Source organism: Prionailurus bengalensis, chromosome D1 (assembly GCF_016509475.1).
Source record: "Prionailurus bengalensis isolate Pbe53 chromosome D1, Fcat_Pben_1.1_paternal_pri, whole genome shotgun sequence".
NCBI classification, from domain to species: domain Eukaryota; kingdom Metazoa; phylum Chordata; class Mammalia; order Carnivora; family Felidae; genus Prionailurus; species Prionailurus bengalensis.
In genome coordinates this window covers 22,003,014-22,028,643 of record NC_057346.1, presented here as the reverse complement: position 1 = coordinate 22,028,643, position 25,630 = coordinate 22,003,014, and the positions used below count along the sequence as shown (strand labels likewise).

The following is a 25,630-nucleotide window of genomic DNA, read 5'->3' as shown; positions in this document are numbered from 1 at the left end:
GACCTAACAATTGTAAACATTTATGCGCCAAATGTGAGAGCACCCAAATATATAAGTCAATTAATCACAAACATAAAGAAACTCATTGATAGTAATATCATAATAGTAGGGAATTTCAACACCCCACTCACAGCAATGGACAGATCATCTAGTCAAAAAATCAACAAGGAAAGAATGGCTTTGAATGACACACTGGACCAGATGGATTTAACAGATATATTCAGAACATTTCATCCTAAATCAGCGGACTATACATTCTTCTCCAGTGCACATGGAACGTTCTCCAGAATAGACCACATACTGGGTCTCAACAGCCCTCAACAAGTACAGAAAGACTGAGATCATACTGTGCATATTTTCAGACCACAACACTATAAAACTCAAAATCAACCACAAAAAAATGTGGAAAGATAACAAATACTTGGAGACTAAAGAACATCCTACTAAAGAATAAATGGGCGAACCAAGAAGTTCAAGAGGAAATTAAAAAGTACATGGAAGCCAATGAAAATGATAACACCACAGCCCAAAACCTCTGGGATGCAGCAAAGGCAGTCATAAGAAGGAAGCATACAGCAATCCAGGCCTTCCTAAAGAAGGAAGAAAGGTCTCAGATACACAACCTACCCTTATACCTTAAAGAGCTGGAAAAAGAACAGCAAATAAAACCCCAAACAAGCATAAGACAGGAAATAATAATTAGAGTAGAAATCAATGCTATCAAAACCAAAAAAACAGAACAGATTAATGAAACCAGAAGCTGGTTCTTTGAAAGAATTAACAAAATTGACAAACTACTAGCCAGTTTGATCAAAAAGAAAAAGGAACCAAATAAATAAAATCACGAATGATAGAGGAGAGATCACAACCAACACTGAAGAAATACAGACAATAATAGAATATTATGAGCAATTGTACACCAATAAAATGGGCAATCTGGAAGAAATGGACAAATTCCTAGAAACATATAAACTACCAAAACTGAAACAGGAAGAAATAGAAAATTTGAACAGACCCATAACCAGCAAACATATTGAATTAGTAATCAAAAATCTCCCAAAAAACAAGAGTCCAAGGCCGGATGGCTTTCCAGTGGAATTCTACCAAACATTTAAAGAAGAGTTAACATCAATTCTTTCGAAGCTGTCCCAAAAAATAGAAATGGAAGGAAAACTTCAAACCTCATTCTTTAAAGCCAGCATTACCTTGATTTCAAAAGCAAAGACTCCACTAAAAAGGAGAACTACAGACCAATTTCCCTGATGAACATGGATGCAAAAATCCTCAACAAGATACTAGCCAACTGGATTCCACAATACATTAAAAGAATTACTCACCATGACCAAATGGAATTACAGCTGGTATGCACAGCTGGCTCAATATCCACAAAACAATCAATGTGATATATCACATCAATCAAAGAAAGGACAAGAACCACATGATCCTCTCAATAGATGCAGAGAAAGCATTTGACAAAATATAACATCCTTTCTTGATAAAAACCCTCAAGAAAGTAGGGATAGGAGGATCAAACCTCAAAATCATAAAAGCCATATATGAAAGACCCACCATACTATCATTCTCAGTGGGGAAAAACTGAGAGCTTTCCCCCTAAAGTCAGTATCACAACAGGGATATCCACTCTTGCCACTGTTATTCAACACAGTATTGTAAGTCTTAGCCTCAGCAACCAGACAACACAAAGGAATAAAATTATACATTGAAAACTATAGAAAGCTTATGAAAGAAATTGAAGACACACAACAAAAAAGGAAAAATATTCCATGTTCCTGGATTAGAAGAACATTGTTAAAATGCCAATACTACCCAAAGCAATCTACATATTCAATGCAATCCCTATCAAAATAAAAATAACACCAGCATTCTTCACAGAACTAGAACAAACAACCCTAAAACTTGTATGGAACCAGAAAAGACCCTGAATACCCAAAGCAATCTTGAAAAAGAAAACCGAAGCTGGAGGCATCACAATCCCAGACTTCAAGATGTATTACCAAGCTGTAATCATTAAGACAGTATGGTACTGACACAAAAACAGACACTCAGATCAATGGAACAGAACAGAGAACCCAGAAATGGACCCACAAACATATGGCCAACTAATCTTCGACAAAGCAGGAAAGAATATCCAATGAAATAAAGACAGTCTCTTCAGCAAATGGTACTGAGAAAACTGAACACCAACATGCAGAAAAATGAACCTGGACCATTTTCTTACACCATACACAAAAATAAACTCAAAATGGATGAAGGACCTAAACGTAAGACAGGAAGCCATCAAAATCTTAGAGGAGAAAGCAGGCAAAAACCTCTTTGACCTCGGGCTCAGCAACTTCTTATTTAACATGTCTCCAGAGGCAGGGAAAACGAAAAAAAATAAATGAAAGCAAAAACAAAAAAAAAAAGTCCTGAACTACCAGGACTTCATCAAGATAAAAAGCTTTTGCACAGCAAAGGAAACAATCAGCAAAACTAAAAGGCAACCGACAGAATGGGAGAAGACATTTGCAAATGACATATCAGATAAAGGGTTAGTATTCAAAATCTATAAAGAATTTATGAAACTCAACACCCAAAAAAACAAACAATCCAGAGAAGAAATGGGCAAAAGACATGAATAGACACTTCTCCAAAGAAGACATCCAGATGGATAACAGACACATGAAAAAATGCTCAACATCATTCATCATCAGATTAATACAAATCAAAACCACAATGAGATACCATCTCACACCTGTCAGAATGGCTAACATTAACAACTCAGGCAACATATGTTGGCAAGGATGTGGAGAAAGAGGATCTCTTTCTCTGGTAGGATCTCTTTCTCTGCTGGTGGGAATGCAAACTGGTGCAGACACTCTGGAAAACAGTATGGAGGTTCCTCAAAAAATTAAAAATAGACCCAGGGCGCCTGGGTGGCGCAGTCGGTTAAGCGTCCGACTTCAGCCAGGTCACGATCTCGCGGTCTGTGAGTTCGAGCCCCGCGTCGGGCTCTGGGCTGATGGCTCAGAGCCTGGAGCCTGTTTCCGATTCTGTGTCTCCCTCTCTCTCTGCCCCTCCCCTGTTCATGCTCTGTCTCTCTCTGTCCCAAAAATAAATAAACGTTGAAAAAAAAAAAATTAAAAAAAAAAAATTAAAAATAGAACTACCCTACAACCCAGCAATTGCACTACTAGGTTATTTATCCAAGGGGTACATGTGTGTTGTTTTGAAGGGGCACGTGCACCCCAATGTTTACAGCAGCACTATCAACAAAAGCCAAAGTATGGAAAGAGCCCAAATGTCTATTGACAGATGAATGGATAAAGAAGATGTGGTATATATATACAATGGAGTATTACTTGGCAATCAAAAAGAATGAGATCTTGGTGAGTTGCGGCAAGATGGCGGCTTAGGAGGACGCTGGGCTCACCGCACGTCCTGCTGATCACTTACATTCCATCTACACCTGCCTAAATAACCCAGAAAACCGCCAGAGGATTAGCAGAACAGAGTCGCCGGAGCCAAACGCAGACGAGAGGCCCACGGAAGAGGGTAGGAAGGGCGGCGAGGCGGTGCGCGCTCCACGGACTGGCGGGAGGGAGCCGGGGCGGAGGGGCGGCTCGCCGGCCAAGCAGAGCCCCCGAGTCTGGCTTGCAAAAGCGGAGGGGCCGGGCGGACTGTGCTCCGACAGCAAGCGCGACTTAGCGTTTGGGAGGTCATAAGTTAACAGCTCTGCTCGGAAAGCGGGAAGGCTGGAGGACAAAGGGAGGGAGAGCTGCTGAGCCCCCTGACAACAGAGCTCAGTTTGGTGGGGAACAAAGGCGCTCGCCAGCGCCATCTCCCCCGCCCATCCCCCAGCCGAAATCCCAAAGGGAACCGGTTCCTGCCAGGGAACTTGCTCGCTCCGCGCAAACACCCAACTCTGCGCTTCTGCGGAGCCAAACCTCTGGCAGCGGATCTGACTCCCTCCCGCTGCCACAGGGCCCCTCCTGAAGTGGATCACCTAAGGAGAAGCGATCTAAGCCTGCCCCTCCTGCCCCTGAGCACCTTGCCTACCCACCCCAGCTAATATGCCAGATCCCCAGCATCACAAGCCTGGCAGGGTGCAAGTAGCCCAGACGAGCCACACCACCCCACAGTGAACCCCACCCCTAGGAGAGGGGAAGAGAAGGCACACACCAGTCTGACTGTGGCCCCAGCGGTGGGCTGGGGGCAGACATCAGGTCTGACTGCGGCCCCGCCCACCAACTCCAGTTATACACCACAGCACAGGGGAAGTGCCCTGCAGGTCCTCACCACGCCAGGGACTATCCAAAATGACCAAGCGGAAGAACTCCCCTCAGAAGAATCTCCAGGAAATAACAACAGCTAATGAGCTGATCAAAAAGGACTTAAATAATATAACAGAAAGTGAATTTAGAATAATAGTCATAAAATTAATCGCTGGGCTTGAAAACAGTATACAGGACAGCAGAGAATCTCTTGCTACAGAGATCAAGGGACTAAGGAACAGTCACGAGGAGCTGAAAAACGCTTTAAACGAAATGCATAACAAAATGGAAACCACCACAGCTCGGCTTGAAGAGGCAGAGGAGAGAATAGGTGAACTAGAAGATAAAGTTATGGAAAAAGAGGAAGCTGAGAAAAAGAGAGATAAAAAAATCCAGGAGTATGAGGGGAAAATTAGAGAATTAAGTGATACACTAAAAAGAAATAATATACGCATAATTGGTATCCCAGAGGAGGAAGAGAGAGGGAAAGGTGCTGAAGGGGTACTTGAAGAAATCATAGCTGAGAACTTCCCTGAACTGGGGAAGGAAAAAGGCATTGAAATCCAAGAGGCACAGAGAACTCCCTTCAGACGTAACTTGAATCGATCTTCTGCACGACATATCATAGTGAAACTGGCAAAATACAAGGATAAAGAGAAAATTCTGAAAGCAGCAAGGGGTAAACGTGCCCTCACATATAAAGGGAGACCTATAAGACTCGTGACTGATCTCTCTTTTGAAACTTGGCAGGCCAGAAAGAATTGGCACGAGATTTTCAGGGTGCTAGACAGAAAAAATATGCAGCCAAGAATCCTTTATCCAGCAAGTCTGTCATTTAGAATAGAAGGAGAGATAAAGGTCTTCCCAAACAAACAAAAACTGAAGGAATTTGTCACCACTAAACCAGCCCTACAAGAGATCCTAAGGGGGACCCTGTGAGACAAAGTCCCAGAGACATCACTATAAGCATAAAACATACAGACATCACAATGACTCTAAACCCGTATCTTTCTATAATAACACTGAATGTAAATGGATTAAATGCGCCAACCAAAAGACATAGGGTATCAGAATGGATAAAAAAACAAGACCCATCTATTTGCTGTCTACAAGAGACTCATTTTAGACCTGAGGACACCTTTAGATTGAGAGTGAGGGGATGGAGAACTATTTATCATGCGACTGGAAGCCAAAAGAAAGCTGGAGTAGCCATACTTATATCAGACAAACTAGACTTTAAATTAAAGGCTGTAACAAGAGATGAAGAAGGACATTATATAATAGTTACAGGGTCTATCCATCAGGAAGAGCTAACAATTATAAATGTCTATGCACCGAATACCGGAGCCCCCAAATATATAAAACAATTACTCATAAACATAAGCAACCTTATTGATAAGAATGTGGTAATTGCAGGGGACTTTAATACACCACTTACAGAAATGGATAGATCATCTAGACACACGGTCAATAAAGAAACAAGGGCCCTGAATGAGACATTGGATCAGATGGACTTGACAGATATATTTAGAACTCTGCATCCCAAAGCAACAGAATATACTTTCTTCTCGAGTGCACATGGAACATTCTCCAAGATAGATCATATACTGGGTCACAAAACAGCCCTTCATAAGTTTACAAGAATTGAAATTATACCATGCTTACTTTCAGACCACAATGCTATGAAGCTTGAAATCAACCACAGAAAAAAGTCTGGAAAACCTCCAAAAGCATGGAGGTTAAAGAACACCCTACTAACGAATGAGTGGGTCAACCAGGCAATTAGAGAAGAAATTAAAAAATATATGGAAACAAACGAAAATGAAAATACAACAATCCAAACGCTTTGGGACGCAGCAAAGGCAGTCCTGAGAGGAAAATACATTGCAATCCAGGCCTATCTCAAGAAACAAGAAAAATCCCAAATACAAAATCTAACAGCACACCTAAAGGAACTAGAAGCAGAACAGCAAAGGCAGCCTAAGCCCAGCAGAAGAAGAGAAATAATAAAGATCAGAGCAGAAATAAACAATATAGAAACTAAAAAAACTGTAGAGCAGATCAACGAAACCAAGAGTTGGTTTTTTGAAAAAATAAACAAAATTGACAAACCTCTAGCCAGGCTTCTCAAAAAGAAAAGGGAGATGACCCAAATAGATAAAATCATGAATGAAAATGGAATGATTACAACCAATCCCTCAGAGATACAAACAATTATCAGGGAATACTATGAAAACTTATATGCCAACAAATTGGACAACCTGGAAGAAATGGACAAATTCCTGAACACCCACACTCTTCCAAAACTCAATCAGGAGGAAATAGAAAGCTTGAACAGACCCATAACCAGCGAAGAAATTGAATCGGTTATCAAAAATCTCCCAACAAATAAGAGTCCAGGACCAGATGGCTTCCCAGGGGAGTTCTACCAGACGTTTAAAGCAGAGATAATACCTATCCTTCTCAAGCTATTCCAAGAAATAGAAAGGGAAGGAAAACTTCCAGACTCATTCTATGAAGCCAGTATTACTTTGATTCCTAAACCAGACAGAGACCCAGTAAAAAAAGAGAACTACAGGCCAATATCCCTGATGAATATGGATGCAAAAATTCTCAATAAGATACTAGCAAATCGAATTCAACGGCATATAAAAAGAATTATTCACCATGATCAAGTGGGATTCATTCCTGGGATGCAGGGCTGGTTCAACATTCGCAAATCAATCAACGTGATACATCACATTAACAAAAAAAGAGAGAAGAACCATATGATCCTGTCAATCGATGCAGAAAAGGCCTTCGACAAAATCCAGCACCCTTTCTTAATAAAAACCCTTGAGAAAGTCGGGATAGAAGGAACATACTTAAAGATCATAAAAGCCATTTATGAAAAGCCCACAGCTAACATCATCCTCAACGGGGAAAAACTGAAAGCTTTTTCCCTGAGATCAGGAACACGACAAGGATGCCCACTCTCACCGCTGCTGTTTAACATAGTGCTGGAAGTTCTAGCATCAGCAATCAGACAACAAAAGGAAATCAAAGGCATCAAAATTGGCAAAGATGAAGTCAAGCTTTCGCTTTTTGCAGATGACATGATATTATACATGGAAAATCCGATAGACTCCACCAAAAGTCTGCTAGAACTGATACAGGAATTCAGCAAAGTTGCAGGATACAAAATCAATGTACAGAAATCAGTTGCATTCTTATACACTAACAATGAAGCAACAGAAAGACAAATAAAGAAACTGATCCCATTCACAATTGCACCAAGAAGCATAAAATACCTAGGAATAAATCTAACCAAAGATGTAAAGGATCTGTATGCTGAAAACTATAGAAAGCTTCTGAAGGAAATTGAAGAAGATTTAAAGAAATGGAAAGACATTCCCTGCTCATGGATTGGAAAAATAAATATTGTCAAAATGTCAATACTACCCAAAGCTATCTACACATTCAATGCAATCCCAATCAAAATTGCACCAGCATTCTTCTCGAAACTAGAACAAGCAATCCTAAAATTCATATGGAACCACAAAAGGCCCCGAATAGCCAAAGGAATTTTGAAGAAGAAGACCAAAGCAGGAGGCATCACAATCCCAGACTTTAGCCTCTACTACAAAGCTGTCATCATCAAGACAGCATGGTATTGGCACCAAAACAGACACATAGACCAATGGAATAGAATAGAAACCCCAGAACTAGACCCACAAACGTATGGCCAACTCATCTTTGACAAAGCAGGAAAGAACATCCAATGGAAAAAAGACAGCCTCTTTAACAAATGGTGCTGGGAGAACTGGACAGCAACATGCAGAAGGTTGAAACTAGACCACTTTCTCACACCATTCACAAAAATAAACTCAAAATGGATAAAGGACCTAAATGTGAGACAGGAAACCATCAAAACCTTAGAGGAGAAAGCAGGAAAAGACCTCTCTGACCTCAGCCGTAGCAATCTCTTACTCGACACATCCCCAAAGGCAAGGGAATTAAAAGCAAAAGTGAATTACTGGGACCTTATGAAGATAAAAAGCTTCTGCACAGCAAAGGAAACAACCAACAAAACTAAAAGGCAACCAACGGAATGGGAAAAGATATTCGCAAATGACATATCGGACAAAGGGCTAGTATCCAAAATCTATAAAGAGCTCACCAAACTCCACACCCGAAAAACAAATAACCCAGTGAAGAAATGGGCAGAAAACATGAATAGACACTTCTCTAAAGAAGACATCCGGATGGCCAACAGGCACATGAAAAGATGTTCAGCGTCGCTCCTTATCAGGGAAATACAAATCAAAACCACACTCAGGTATCACCTCACGCCAGTCAGAGTGGCCAAAATGAACAAATCAGGAGACTATAGATGCTGGAGAGGATGTGGAGAAACGGGAACCCTCTTGCACTGTTGGTGGGAATGCAAATTGGTGCAGCCGCTCTGGAAAGCAGTGTGGAGGTTCCTCAGAAAATTACAAATAGACCTACCCTATGACCCAGCAATAGCACTGCTAGGAATTTATCCAAGGGATACAGGAGCACTGATGCATAGGGCCACTTGTACCCCAATGTTCATAGCAGCACTCTCAACAATAGCCAAATTATGGAAAGAGCCTAAATGTCCATCAACTGATGAATGGATAAAGAAATTGTGGTTTATATACACAATGGAATATTACGTGGCAATGAGAAAAAATGAAATATGGCCTTTTGTAGCAACGTGGATGGAACTGGAGAGTGTGATGCTAAGTGAAATAAGCCATACAGAGAAAGACAGATACCATATGGTTTCACTCTTATGTGGATCCTGAGAAACTTAACAGGAACCCATGGGGGAGGGGAAGGAAAAAAAAAAAAAAAGAGGTTAGAATGGGAGAGAGCCAAAGCATAAGAGACTGTTAAAAACTGAGAACAAACTGAGGGTTGATGGGGGGTGGGAGGGAGGAGAGGGTGGGTGATGGGTATTGAGGAGGGCACCTTTTGGGATGAGCACTGGGTGTTGTATGGAAACCAATTTGTCAATAAATTTCAGAAAAAAAAAAAAAAAAAGAATGAGATCTTGCCATTTGCAACTACGTGGATGGAACTAGAGGGTATTATGATAAGCAAAATTAGTCAGAGAAAGACAAATATATGAATTCACTCATATGAGAAATTTAAGATACAAAACAGATGAACATAAGGGAAGGGAAGCAAAAATAATGTAAAAACAGGGAGGGGGACAAAACACAAGAGACTCTTAAATATAGAGAATAGAAGCTTGCTGAAGGAGTTATGGGAGGGGGGATGGGCTAAATGGGTAAGGGGCATTAAGGAATCTACTCCTGAAATCATTGTTGCACTATATGCTAACTACCTTGGATATAAATTTAAAAATTAATTATTTAATTAATTAAAAAAATACAACCACAAAAAATAATTGGATTCTATATGTATTAGCAACTATTAATAAATACATTTCTTGGTTTAAACTTAAGAAAAATATTGTCTACATCCTTACCAATATCTGATATCCCCTTCCCCCTCCTTCTTCTTCAAGCTATTCCAGTAAGTATGAAGTGGTATCTCATTGTGTATCTACTGAGTTACCATTTTAAGATTCTATTTGTCAATTCCAGACTTTCTATTTTATTCTATTTTATAGATTCCAATCTCTGGTGAAATTCTCCATATCTTCATCTATTTTTTTCATCTTTTCCTTTATTTACTTGAGTATAGTAATCAACTGTTTTAAAGTCCTTGTCTGCTAACACCAATATCTATTTCATCTGTGAGTCTGCTTCTGTTGTCTCTTTTTCCTCTTGGCTTTTGGTCATCTGGTCCTATCTCTTGATATGCCTAAAAATTTCTGATTGAACGCTGAATGTTGTTTTGAAACAAATTTAGAAGGACGCCTGGGTGGTTCAGTCTTAGGTTAAGCGTCTGACTTCATCTCACAATTTGTGAGTTTGAGCCCCACATCAGGCTCCGTGCTGACAGCTCAGAGCCTGGAGCCTGCTTCGGATTCTGTGTCTCCCTGTCTCTCTGACCCGCTTCTGCTCATGCTGTGTGTGTGTGTGTGTGTGTGTGTGTGTGTGTGTGTGTCAAAAATAAATAGACATTAAAAGCAAATTTTAAACAAATTTAGAAACACCAAATGATATTATCTATGATCAAAAAAAAGTTCACTCTTTGCTAGGCAAAGAAGGCAGGGTACAACACCTTAATCCAATCAGGCACTCTGCAGAATCAAGGCAGATTTACAGTTTAATTAAGGTTTATCCTACAGTTGGTTAGACCATCTTGTTAGATCTTGTTAGTGTATAACTCTCCATGTTCCTGTAGAAGTCTTCAGTCTCTTTTTGACTGAAAGTCTGGTATATTCACTGGGCCCTACCTCCCCTACCTTGTGCTGGTGGGTCTATAATCTGTGAGATTATAGAAAATTTGTTTTCCAGAAGTTTTCAACTTAGACCTTCAGCCTTCTTTATTGCACAAATTTAGACATTGTCTTAAGGAGAAAACTGATAGAGTGTTTGAAGACTCCTCAAAGTCTGCAATTTTGTTAGTTCAGCACCTGAAAACCAACAAAAGTTCCCCTTGAATCTCTGTCTCCCAAAAATAGTTCTGTTTTTGGTCTCAATTCATGTTAAAACACATACTAAAAATTCCTAAAGAAATCTTTAATTCTCATTGCTGCCAGAACTCTAGTTCCTTTTTTTCCCCAAATGTGTATAGGTCAGCCCTCCCTTAATAGTCCAGAGGCTTCTCAATGTCCCAAATTGAACTTGCTAGCTTTTTTTCAAATCTAGTTCTTCTTTGGGAATTCCCTACCTATGTTAATGGTACTACCCTTCCATTCAGTTATCCAAGAATAAAGTTAGAAACTACCTTGATTCCTCTCAACACCAAACTCAATTAGTCATCAAGTCATATGGATTCTATTTCTTAAATTTTATTAAATATGACTCCCTGTTCCCAATGTCCCCATCATCTCCTACCTGAACTACTAAAATACCTTATTAACTAGACTCTTTGCCTTAGTTTTCTGTCTTCTCCAGACCATTCTGTATTCTGCTGCCAGAGTAATCCTAAAATTACAAATCTGATCCTAAGACTTATGCCTTAAAATTTTTGAGCAGCCTTCTGAAAGCCCCTCTGCCACTTCACTGCCACCAATTTAGCCACCCCAAGTTTCCACACTGTCTCCCACACATCCCTTATACTTTTACATGAAGTTTCATGATGATCTATCAAATTCCAATTCATGATTCAAGACCCAGCTTGGGTATTAACTCATCTATACAAACCTCCCTAGCCTGTCCCTGCCTTCTCATGTAGCATTATAATTATTATTTTCATCTCCTTTTCTTTATTTGTCTGGCCTTCCTTGGTGTTCATCCTATTTACCTTCATCATCATCATCATCATCATCATCATCATCATCATCACTACCACCACCATAATAGTAATATATACTATTTACTATGATTTTATTAAATGCCAAATACAATGTTAAGTATTTTACATATATTTCTCCATTTAAGTCTATCAACAACCTAGGAGACAGGTATTATAATCCTCATTTTATAATTAAAAACACTGAGTCTTGGAGGTTAAGAAATATGCTGAAGGTTACACAACTAATAAGTTGCATATTCAAACCTAAGACTATTTGATTCAAAACCTGTGCTATGAACCACTACCCTGCCACATACACATTTAATATTCTTGGCATACAGCCAGTACATGGCATGTGCCAGACTCTCAATAAATGTTTGTTTGTTGAAAAATTCCAAAAAAATTACATATGAAAGCCCTTCTAAATTATAAAACTCTGTATGAATACTATTATTTGCTTCCACTCTCAGTTTATGTTGATTTTTCTACTTTACCATCCTTATCTGCTTCCCCAATAAACACACATTTATCCACCTAGGCCCAAGTGAAATGTAATAATTTCACTAACTTTCCAGATGGAATCAGTAATCCCTCTTCTGTGTTCTCAGGGACTCTGTACCTACTCCTTCTATTGTAATAATTATACTACTTATTTGTATACAATTATTCCCCCATTCACCTTAGATTATGAATTTCTCAAGCAAAGGAACCACTTTTTATTTATCTTTGTATTGCCTATGCCTAGGACAGTCCCATGATATGAAAGTGCCAGATTAATGTTTGCTGAATAAATGCAGAATCACTCTCAGACCAGCTGGATAAGAAGTGAAGTCCCTGCTTTGGAAATCACATTTTTCCCCCTCAGCTTTATTGGGAGATAATTGACAAAAACATTGTGTAAATTTAAGGTGTACAATATGTATTAATGATTTCATATACATATATAGTGTGAACTGATTACCACAATATTAGTTAACACTTTCATCACTTCACAGTTAGTGTGTTTGTGTGAGCATGATGAAAAAATTTAATATCTACTCTCTTAGCAAATTTCCAGTATGCAGTACAGTGCTGTAATGATAGTCACCACACTGTACATTATTAGGTCATCGGAACTCCTTTATCCTATAACTGAAAGTTTACAGCCTTTCACCAACATCCCATTTCCCCCATCCCCCAGGTCCTGGCAAACACCAATCTATCTCTGTTTCTATGAGTTCATTGTTTTAGATTTCACATATAAGTGATATCATAAAGTATTTCTTTCTCTGATTTATTTCATTTAGCATGATGCCTTCAAGGTTCATTTATGTTGTCACAAACAGCAGTATTTCCCTTTTTCATTGCTGAATAATATTCCATTATACATGTGCCATTTTCTTTATTCATTCATCTGCTGACAGACACTTAGGTTGCTTCCATGTTCTAGCTATTGCGAATAATGCTGAAATGGATATGGGGGTATAGACACCTCTTCCTTCAGATATAGACCCAGAAGTGGGATTGCCAGACTATATGGTAGTTCTATTTTTTAATATTTTGAGGAACTTCCATTTTGTTTTCCATTGCGACTGCCCCAATTTACATTCCCACCAACAGTGTACAAGGGTTCCCTTTTCCCCACATCCTCGCCAGCACTTATCTCTTGTGTTTTTGATGTAATAGCCATTCAAACAGGTGTGAGGTGATATCTCATTATGGTTTTGATTTGCATTTCCCTGATGATTAGTGATGTTGAGCACCTTTTCATATATTTATTGGTCATTTGTATGTCTTCTTGGAAAAAATGTCTATTCAGGTCCTTTGACCATTTTTTAATTGGGTTGTTTGAGTTTTTTCCTATTTAACTGTAGAACTTCCCTATATATTTTAGATATGTACATCTGACCAGATATATACTTTTCAAATATTTTCTCCTATTCCACAGGTTGCCTTTTCATTTTGTTGATTGTCTCCTTTGCTGTGCTGAAGTCGTTTAGTTTGATAACAGTCCAACTTGATTCTTTTTGCTTTGTTGCTTATACTTACAACGTCATATTAAAAAATCATTGCCAAGGGGCAACTGGGTGGCTCAGTCAGTTGAGTGTCCAACTTCAGCTCAGGTCAAGATCTCATGGTTTGTTGAGTTCAAGTCCCACACTGGGTTGCTGCTGTCAGCCTGTCAGTGCACAGCCCGCTTCGGATCCTCTGTCACCCTCTCTCTTCCCCTCCCCTGCTTGCACTCTCCCAAAAATAAAATAAGTATTTTTAAAAAGAAATCATTGCCAAGACCAATGTCAGAGTGCCTACCCCTATGTTTTCTTCTATGAGTTATATAGTTTCAGGTTTTATGTTCAAGCCTTTAATCCATTTTGAGTTGATTTGTGAAGGTGTAAGTTGATTTGTGAAGGTGAAAACTGGAGCCACTTTTCATTCTTTTGCGTGTGGATATCCAGTTTTCCCAACACCATTAATTGAAAAGACTACCCATTCCCCATTGTATATTCTGGACTGCTCTGCTGTAAATTATTTCTGGGCTCTTTATTCTGTCCCTGTATCTCTGTATTTGTTTTATGTCACTACCATCTGTTTTGATTACTATAGTTTTGTAATATAGCTTGAGATCAGGAAGTGTAATGCCTCCAGTTTTGTTCCCCTTTCTCAAGATTTCTTTCACTATTCAGGGTCTTTCGTGGTTCCATACAGAGTTTAGAATTTAGGACAGTCTTTCCCATTTCTGTCTTTAGAACTTTGATAAGAACTGCTTTAACTTTGTATACTGCTTTAGATAGTATGAACATTTTAAACAATATCAATTCTTCTAATTTATGAGCTTGGAATATCTTTCCATTTATTTGCATCTTCTTCAATTTCTTTCATCAATGTTTTAGTTTTCGTGTATAGATCTTTCACTTCCTTGGTCAGATTTTTTCCTAAGTATTTTATTCTTTCTGATGTTTTTGCAAATAGGACTTTTTTCTTAATTTCTCTGATAGTTCATTGTTAATATATAGAAACTCGGGGCGCCTGGGTGGCGCAGTCGGTTAAGCGTCCGACTTCAGCCAGGTCACGATCTCGCAGTCCGTGAGTTCGAGCCCCGCGTCGGGCTCTGGGCTGATGGCTCAGAGCCTGGAGCCTGCTTCCGATTCTGTGTCTCCCTCTCTCTCTGCCCCTCCCCCATTCATGCTCTGTCTCTCTCTGTCTCAAAAATAAATAAAACGTTAAAAAAAAAAATTTTTAAAAAAAAGAAACTCAACTGATTTTTGTAAACTGATTTTGTATCTTGCAAAATACGGTATTACTGAGTTCATTTATTAGTTCTAACAAGTTTTGGGTGTTGTCTTTAGGGTTTTCCATACATAATATGTCATCTGCAAATAGAGTTTGATTATTCCTTTCCAATTTGGATGACTTTTATTTCTTTTTCTTATCTAACTGCTCTGGCGAGGACTTCTGGTACTAAATTGAATATAAGTGGGGAGAGTGGGCATCCCTGTCTTGTTCCTGATCTTAAAGGAAAGGATTTCAGCTTTTTTATTGAGTATGACGTTTAGCTGTAGGCTTATCATATAGGGTACATTCCCTCTATACCAATTTATTGAGAGTTTCCTTTATCATGAATAGATGTTGAATTTTGTCAAATGCTTTTCTTGCATCTATTGAGATGATCACATGATTTTTATCTTTCATTCTGTTAATGCAGTGTATCATATTGATTGATCTGTGGTTTCTGAACCATTCTTACATCGTTGGAGTAGATCCCACTTGTTCCTGGTATATGACCCTTTTAATGTACTGTTGAATTCAGTTTGTTAATATTTTGTTGAAACTTTTCACATCAATATTCATCAGGATGACCTGTACTTTTCTGTTCGTGTAGCAACCTTGTCTGGTTTTGCTCTCAGGGTAATGCTGGCCTCATGATGAGTCAAAATGTGTTCCCTTCTCTTCAGTTTTTTTGGAAGAGTTTTAAGAAGACCTAGCATTAATTCTTCCTTAAATGTTTAGTAGGATTCACCAATGAAGCCATCTGGTCCCGAACTTTTGTTTTGGGGAAGTTCTTGATTGCTGATTCAATCTTCTTATTTGCAGTTGGTCTGTTCAGATTTTCTATTTATTTATGTTTCAGCCTTGATAGGTTGCATGTTTCTAGAAATTTATCCATTTTTTTCTACATTGTCCAATTTGTTGGCATATAAGTGTTCACAGTAGTCTCTTATGATCCTTTGTGTTTTTGTGGTATCAGCTGTAACGTCTCCTCTTTTGTTTATAATTTTATTGATTTGAGTCCTCATTTTTTTCTTGGTTAATCTAGCTAAGCATTTTCTTTTTTTTTTTTTAATGTTTATTCATTTTTGAGAGAGAAAGGGAAAGAGAGAGAGAGAGAGAGACAGAGAGACAGAGTGTGAGCGGGGGAGGGGCAGAGAGAGGCAGAAAGAGACAGAAGAGAGACAGAATCTGAAACAGGCTCCAGGCTCTGAGATATCAGCACAGAGTCTGATGCAGGGCTTGAACTCACGAACTGTGAGATCATGACCTGAGCTGAAGTCAGACACCAAACTGACTGAGCCACCCAGGTGCCTCTAACTAAGTATTTTCAATTTTGTTTGTCTTTTCAAAAAACCAACTCTTAGTAACATTGATCTTTTGTATTTTTTTCCTATTCTGCTCTAATCTTTATTATTTCCTTCCTCCTACTATCTTTGGGCTTACTTTGCTCATCTTTATCTAGTTTCTTGAGGTATAAGATTAGGTTGTCATTTTGAGGTCATTTCTCTTTGAAGGCATTTTTAGCTATAAACTTTCCTTTTAGAATTGCTTTTGCTGCATACCATAAGATTTAGTATGTTGTATTCCCATTTTTGTTTGTCTAAACATTTTATTTCCCTTTTGATTTCTTCTTTGATCCATCAGTTATTCAGGATTGTGTTAATTTTCATATATTTGTGAATCTTCCAAGTTTCCTCATTACTGATTTCTACCTTCATACCAATGTGTTTGGAAAAGATACCTGATATAATTTCAATCTTCTTGAATTTGTTAAGACTTGTGTTATGGCCTATGTGGCATATGATCTATCCTGAAGAATGGCCTGTGTGTTCTTGAGAAGAATGTATATTCTGTTGCTGTTAGATAGAATGTTCTGCATATGTCTGTTAAGTCCATTTGGACTATAGTGTTGTTCAAAACCAGTTTCCTTATTAATTTTCTGCCTGAATGATCTATCCATTGTTTAAAGGAGGGTACTAAAGTCTCCCACTATTATTGTATTGGTGTTTATTTCTCCTTTCAATTCTGTTATTATTTGCTTTCTGTTTAGGTACTCTGATGTTGGGTGCGTAAATATTTTTAATTGTTATACCATATTGATGAATTTATATAAGAACCTTCTTTGTCTATTGTGACCCCTTTCAACTTAAAATCTATTTTGTCTTCTATAAGGATAGACACCCCCACTCTATTTTGGTGACCACTGACTGCATGGAATATCTTTTTCCATCCCTTCACTTTCAGCCTATATGTGTCCTTAAAGCTAAAGTGAGTCTCTCATAGGCATCATTTCTCTTTTAAGACAGTGTGGTATTGGCAAAAGAATTGACAAATAGGTCAGTGGAACAGAAAAGAGAGCCCAGAAATAGACCGGTATAAAGTTAACTGATCTCTGACAAAGGAGCAAAAGCAATACAGGGAAGCAGAGATAGTCTTTTCAATAAATGGTATAGGAACAACTGAATGTCCATGTGCAGAAAAATGAATCCAGACACAGATCTTACATCCCTTATAAAAATTAACTCAAAATGGATTATCAAGCTAAATGTAAAACACAAAATGACAAAATTCTTAGGAGATAACACAAAAGAAAAATCTAGGTGACTTTGAGTATGGCAAATAATTTTATATATATATGTTTTTTTGTTTTCTGAGAGAGAGAGAGAAAGTGCACACGAGAGAGCACTGTCAGTACATAGCCCAACACAGGGCTCTATCTGATGAACCATGAGATCATGACCTGAGCTGAAATCAAGAGTCAAATGCTTATCCGACTGAGCCACCCAGGTACCTCAATTTTTTAGATACAATACCTAAGGCATGATAGATTAAAAAAAAATAATTATAAGCTGGACTTCATTAAAATTAAAATCTTCTGCTCTCCAAAAGACAGTATCAAAAGAATGAGACTTAAAGCCACAGATGAGGAGAAAATATTTGTAAAAGACACATTTGATAAAGGATTATTATCCAAAACAAAGAACTCTTAAAACTCCAGAATAAGAAAACAAATAGTCCAATTAAAAAGTGAGCCAAAAACCTAAACAGATACCTCACCAAAGAAAATGTACAGATGGCTAATAAGCATATGAAAAGGTGCTCCACATCATATGTCATCAGCAAACTGCACATTAAAACAACAAGGCACTGCTACACAACTATTAGAATGGCTGACAACCAAAACACTAACAAACCAAATGCTGGAGAGGATGTGGAACAACAGAAACTTTCATTCATTGTTGACAGAAATGCAAAATGGTACAGCCACTTTGGAATAAAGTTTGGCAGTTTCTTTCAAAACTAAACATACTCTTACCATATGATCCAGCAAGGATACTTCTTGGTATTTACCCAAAGGAGGTAAAAAACTCACACCTAAATGAATCCTGCACATGAACATGTAGAGCAGCTTTATTTATAACTGCCGTATCTTTGAAGAAACCAAGAAATCCTTCAGAAGCTGAATGGATAAACTCTGGTACAACCAGACAATAGAATATTACTCAGTGCTACAAAGAAATGAGCTGTCAAGCTATGAAAGGTATTAGAGGAAGTTAAATGCATATTACTAAGTGAAAGGTAGCTAATTTGAGAAGGCTACATATTGTATCCCAACTATATAACATTCTGGGCAAAACAATGGAGACAGTATAAAAATATCATTGGTTACCATGGGCTGGGGAAGAGAAAGATGAAGAGGTGGAGCACAAAGCATTTAGGGCAGTAAGACTATTCTGTATGATATTATATTATTTGGATACAAATCATTACACATTTGTCAAAATATACAAGAATGTATACAACACTAAGAGTGCGTCCTAATGTAAAATATGGATTATGATGTGTCAGTGGAAGTTTATCAGTTGTAACAACTGTACTACCATGCTATAGGATGTTGAGAGTGGAGAAGGCAGTCCACGTGTACAGGTAAAGGAGGCAAATAAGACTCTCTGTACTTTCTGCTTAATTTTGCTGTAAACTTAAGATTGTTCCAAAAAAAAAAAAATTTCCACAAAAAAAAAAAAACAAACCATAGCTCTTAACCAACTTTTCATACTTCTTTCCAGATCAAAAACACTTGTTTCTACTATGCCTAATGATTTCTAAAACCTAGTTTTCAAAATCATCTTAACTGGCAATTGAAGGCTCATAATAAGGATCAAAGAACTTACTTTTCAGCTTTCTTTTGATGTTCTTTTTGCCTTTGTTGTTCTTTTACTTGTTCTCTTTCAATATCCATGAAAAGTCGTCTGTATCGCAGGTATTGCTTTTGACGCTAAAGGAAAGAATTTAAAATTTCTTAAGATTCTGCTCTCAGAGGACTTCCCAAGGAAGGAAAATATCCTTGTGCCATAGACAAGAAAACTACATATTACAAAAGTCACATGGAATTAAGTCTTTAATTTCTTTTTTTTAAGTTTATTTGTTTATTTTGAGAAGGAGAGAGGGAGAACACATGTACATGTGCACATGCATGAAGGAGGGGTGGAGAGACAGGGAGAGAGAGAATGCCAAGCAGGCTGTGCTCAGCACAGAGCCCGACACAGAGCTCGATCCCACAACCACAAGATCATGACCTGAGCCAATATCAAGAGTCAGACACTTAACCGATTGAGCCACACATGCACCCAGTCCTTAATTTCTATTTATAGTGACCTAGGATAATATCACATACAGCAACAGCTTTATATTCTCAAGCACATGGCTATTAGATATTACAGACAAATCAGAGAAAGAAGTATTGATTTTTGCCCTTAGTATAGTCCTTTGTCAACAGCACTTGAGGAAATGATTGTATAGGACATGATAAGATATAGTACTATATTTACTCTGTGTTCCCAAGTTATAAGTACCACAGAAGGCCAAAGAAAGAATATGAGAGGTATTTTATGAAAGAAAAATAGTCACTTTAACTTTTCAAAATTAAAACCACATCACAAAAGTATACTCTAAACCAAGCCTAATACAGTGGAAAAAGGGAAGAAGGACTGGGAATATCTGAGCATCATACTTTTAAAGGGAACAAGTATAATAAAAGCAGTGCTACTGCCCTGTGTGTGACCTGTTCATACTTCTGGGTTTATACATTCTCTTTTAAGGACAGAAGCTACTCAAAGGGCACTAGTGCACACACAGACGTGGTTTTGCCCTTTGAGCAGCTGATGTCCTTTCGGTAAAAATTATGAAAGTATAATAGCCAGTTCTTAATATTGAGGATACATCACAATTATCAGTGGTGTTCTTTGAAAACACAGATGCCCCAAACCTACCTTTTCAGATACTGATCAGTATATCTGGTTTGGGTCCAGGCATTTGTATTTTTAAAAAAGCTCCACATCTGATTCTAGCACATGGACAGTGTTAAAAACTGCTGGTTTAAACTAACATTAGACTGAGAAGGGAAAAAAGGAAGTCATAAGTTAAAACTCTTCCTTTAGGTCATTGTAACAAATATATACTAATGGGAAAAATTCACTAGGATCAGATCTCTGATTTTACATCAAGGTTATCTTAAATCCTAGGGGCTTAGAAGAAAAGTTCAACACATTATAAAGAGTCAAGTAACTTCTTTGCCTTTATCCATGGAACTTGTAGTATTAGCTCTAAATGTGTAAGTACACAATAAATTGTTCCCAATTTCACACTACTATAGTAGAAAAGCTGGTGTCCAAAAGCAATTATCATTACATACCTCTTTCTTGTCTTCTTCTTGATCTACTCCAGACTGAAGTGCCAGTGGAATTTGGAATTCAGTGTTCAATCTTGCCTGACATTCACCATACACCTGTTAGAAGTCCAGTCACACAAGTGAAAAAACTGCCCAAAGCTAGCCCTGCACGTGCTTTTGCTATTTTCATCTACTGATTCTTTTCTCCTGCAACCCTGAGCTCAATTGGATAAAAACAAACAAAAACTCAATAAAATAAAATAAATTAAAAAAGAATGAAAGAAGCAGAGTCAGAAGGAAATAAACCAAACAAAAAACAATAAACCAAAGAAAATGATTCAGGTCAAAAACATGGACGAATTAGTAACAAATCAAAATGTTCAGGATGGAAGTTCTTCTAACGTGATCGCTCGAAATCACTCTATTATGCATGTGCTTGGGATTGAATCCAGGATATAAAGCCAGATCCCTTATTATCTTAAATCTGTAATCAATTTCTATTTATACAACTCTTTGGTGGGTGTGAGCCCAGAGAAGAAGGGCCTGAAAATGTTATAACATCAATTGACATGGAAGGGAGGAAACTGAAGCTAAAGTTCCCCCATATTACTATAAAAGCCTTATGATATAACCTGGTATACCTGCTTTGACACTGTATGAGTCAAATTATGATCTCTAACTTTCAGAAATTAAAGTCTCTTTTAATATTACTTTTTCTTAGCTTAGAAGTTATTTATCTTTTAGCAAAGTTTCAGGATATAAGATCAGTATTGTATTTCTATGTACTTGCAATGAACAATCTGAAAATGAAATTAATGGAAAAATCCACTTAAAATACCATCAAAAACTTACTTAAAATAAATTTAACAGAGGAACTGTAAGTTTTATACTCTGAAACCTAAAAACATTGTTGGAAGAAATTTAAAAAGATCTAAATGAATGGAAAGACATCTCCTGCTCATGGATTGGAAGACTTAATATTGTTAAGATGGCAGTACTCTCCAAATTAATCAACAGATTTAATGCAATCTCCATCAAAATTTCAGATGACTTCTTTGCAGATGTTGGCAGGATGATCCTAAAATTCATATGAAAATGCAAGGGACCCAGAGTTGCTAAGATGGCTTTGAAACAGAAGAACAAAGTTGGAGCAATTACTCTTCCCAATTTCAAAACTTAACACAAAGCTACGGTAATCAAGATAGTGTGGTACTGCCATAAGAACAGATTTATGGGGAAAAAAAAAAAAAAGAAAAGAACAGACTTATAGATGAATGGAACAGAGCTGACAGTTCAGAAAGAAACCATTATGTTTACAAACAACAGATTTTTATCAAGAGCACAAAGAGAAATCAATGGGTAAGAAGAGTCATTTCAACAAATGATGTTGGGAGAACTGGATATCCACATGCAAAAGAATACCTTATACCACATGTGAAAATTAACTCAGAGCAGATCACAGACCTAAATGTAAGAGATATAAAATTCTTAGAGGAACACATTGGAATAAATCTTCATGATCCTGGATTCGGTTATGGTTTCTTAGATATGACATTAAAAGCACAAGCCACAAAGAAAAAAAAACAACAACTAACTTAAACTTCTTCAAAACTTAAAACTTTTGTGCTACAAAGGAAACCATCAAGAAAACAAAAAGCCTACAAAATGGGAGAAAACATTTGTAAATCATATAATAAGGGGCTTATATGTAGGATACATTAAGAACTCACAAAACTCAATGATAAAAAGATAAGTAACTCAATTACAAATTGGACAGATAATCTAATAAGGAGTTTTGTAAAAAAAAATATCCAAATAGCAAATACACATGTGAAAAGATGCTCACCATTAACCATCAGAAAAATGTAAATCAAAACGACAATGAGATACCACTTCACACCCATTAAGAGAGCTATAATTAAAAAGACAGATAATAAGTATTAGTGAGAATGTGAAGAAATTGGACCCCTCATGCACTGTTGGAGGGAATGAAAAATAGTGCAGCCACTTTGGAAAAGAGTTTGGTGGTTCTTCAAAAGGTTAAGCATAGAGTCCCAGCAATTCCACTTACAGGTATACTCAAGAGAAATGAAAACACATCCACAAAAAAACTTGTATGCAAATGTTCACAGCAACATTATTCATAACAGCTAAGAAGTAGAGACAATTCAAATATTCATCAGCTGATGAGCGGATAAATAAAATGTGCTCTATGCATAAAATGTAATATTACCCAATGAATAGGAATACAGTACTACTACATGCTACAAGTCACTGAACTCTGCAAATGTTACACTTAAGTGAAAAAAGCCAGTCACCAAAGACCACGGGTGGATCATGGATTCCATGATCCCATTTATATGAAATGTCCAGAACAGGCAATCTCTAGACAGAGAAAGGGGTTACTGGTTGCCTAGGGCTGGGGGTGAGAGTGAGAGGAAAAAGGAACTGGCCGCTAATGGGTAAGGACTTTTTGGGTATGATGAAAATGTTCTAAAATTCATTGTGGCAAAGTTTGCACAACCCTTTGAATATACTAAAAACACTGAATTGTATAGTTTAGATTAATTATATGGTATGTGAATTACAGTCATTTCTCAAAATCCCACACACCTTATCTGTGAATTTGCCTATTCACTAAAATTTGTTTGTAATCCCAAAATTAACACTTGCAATGCTTTTATGGTCATCTGCAGACATGTACAGAGCTGTGAAAAATTTGAGTCACCAGATGTGCATGTTGCCAGCTAAGGTCAAACAAGGTGATGCTTTTTGTTCTTTTTGTTTCAGCCTTCATACTGTAAACAAGTATTCTTTTCAAGGTCTATTTAGTGCCCAGGTTTTTGCATTTTTGTGCATTTTGTTGGTGATTTTGCTGTTTAAAATGGTTCCCAAGCACAATGCTGAAGTACTATCCAGTATTCCTGAGCATAAGAAGGCTGTGATGTGCCTTATGGAGAAAATACATGTATTAGATAAGTGTCATTCAGGAACGGGCTATAGTGTTATTGGCCCTGAGTCCAATGTTAATGAGTCAACACCATATATTAAATAAGGTATCTTTGAACAGAAATTCACATAAAATAAAGTTAGGTATTGATCAGTGACCAAAATGTTATGATCAGAAGCTCACAAAAACCTAACTCTGTTATCTTCCCTAGCAACATTGGTTCAGCACTCACCAATTCAGTGTGTGTGTCAACTTTATATAACTATCATGAATAACAAGAATCGATTGTATTATTTCATTCAAGCTCTTATGTTTAAAGCTATTTATCTATTTGTTATAGATAAAATCTGAAAATTATACACAACAGTGGCTGATGGTAGTCATCTCTGGAATTTTTGGTTATTTTTTCTTTTTGTTTATTTGTGTTTACTTTTGCTACAATAAAAATGGAAACATTTTCTGCTTTCAAAACAGTAAGAAAAACTGGACTTCCAGCACTGGGAAAAGAGTAAGCTCACTATGGACCTGTCTCTCTGTCTCTCTAATTTTGTCTCTGTTTCTAACTAAAAATTCCAGGAAATGTGGCCCATGGTATCGGGGGAGAGTATAGGGGGCTCATCCTTCTTCTTATCCTGAAGAAGAATGAGCTAGAAAAGTGGATTCCTTAAATCTGTGTATGAATTGGCATACACCCCCAAATCACCCCTAAGCTGGGCATGCATGGGATGGACCTAAAGGAGTATAATGAAGGCTCTGAGAATCAAACATTCAAGACCCTATTCACAGGAAGTGAGAAAGAACTTATAGTATAAATTTAACCAGGTTGATTGCCTACTAGAACAAAGAAACAAATAACATTCTTCAGAAGATTTCAACAGTAGCCAGAGTCTCACAGTATAATATTCAAAATTGGACCCAGAAGAAAAGATGGCAGAAGAATCCAGAATATGGTCCAAAGACAGTTAACTCTTCTTCTGAGATAGCAGGAATAGGTAAGAATGGCAAGAAAGCAAATGACTGAGGGAGTAATTGCGTGATGGCTTCTATTTTCTTCATGACAAGTCTGAGAGTATGGGGACGCAGTAAGAACTTAAGAAGTATTTAAGGTTTACAGTTGTAAGTGTGGCCCATAGGAAGAGGGAGCTGACAAAATGCTAAGCGGCACAAGGGACCCAGCTGTGACTCTAAGCCCTAAGTATGAATGTGATCTAAATCTACACCATTGAAATGTTTTTTTCCAATAAGGCAGGATTATTTTGGGAGCCTAAAAAGGTAAAGGACGGATCCAGGGGTGAGGATTTTCAGGGCTTGTATGGCAGAAGGACATGAAGAAGAGGTTCTGACCACTTGGCAGCACCCTCGATCAAATGATCAGGGTTAGGTACCCCTCTTTTGTGTTCAGTTAATGCCCTCTGCACCTTCTACCTTCAGTCATGTTACTTCGTAATCATCTTAGTTGTCAGTCTCTCTTCTTTAGACTGTCTGAAATTTGAGTTCTGATTCACAATTGTGTCTTTGATATTTAGTGCTTAACCAATGGCTAACACCTAACAAAGTGATAAATAAATGTTTGATTGATTAACTAATTCATTCAAAACATATTTAGCAAGAGATCATCAGGTACCAGGCACCATATTCTAAAGGCTGTCCATATATTGGTAAAAAAAAAAACAGGTGTGGTACCTCTCCTCATAAAGCTTACACACCAGTGAAAAACATGTTAAATGAATAAATAATTACAAATTGTTTTGTGTACTGAGAAGGAAAGAGAATGCAAGGATAGAAAAAACAGAAGGGAGACCTATTTTTGACAAGGTGGTTGGGTTAGTTTTTTTTAAGGAGCTTTTATTTTTTTTAACATTTTCATTTATTTTTGAGAGATAGAGAGAGACAAAGCATGAGCAGGGGAGGGGAAGAGAGAGAGGGAGACACAGAATCCAAAGCAGGCTCCAGGCTCTGAGCCGTCAGCACACAGCCCAAAATGGGGCTCGAACCCACAAACCGTGAGATCATGACCTGAGCCGAAGTTGGACGCTTAACTGACTGAGCCACCCAGGCACCCCTCTAAGGAGATAACTTTTAAGCTGAAGCCTCAAGGAAGAGAAG

The 25,630-nt window shown here is 37.7% G+C and overlaps 1 protein-coding gene across 3 annotated transcripts in view; it reads right to left on the bottom strand.

The window, feature by feature from the left end:
• CCDC15 (coiled-coil domain containing 15) overlaps positions 1-25,630 on the bottom strand; it is a 102,536-nt gene that overhangs the window by 52,795 nt on the left and 24,111 nt on the right. For all 3 annotated transcript variants that reach the window (XM_043579720.1, XM_043579719.1, XM_043579722.1), the window contains 2 exons: positions 20,599-20,691; positions 19,079-19,182 (listed from right to left, as the gene is read on the bottom strand). In XM_043579720.1, the coding sequence (XP_043435655.1) occupies positions 19,079-19,182; positions 20,599-20,691 (197 nt within the window). The remainder of the gene's footprint in view (positions 1-19,078; positions 19,183-20,598; positions 20,692-25,630) is intronic.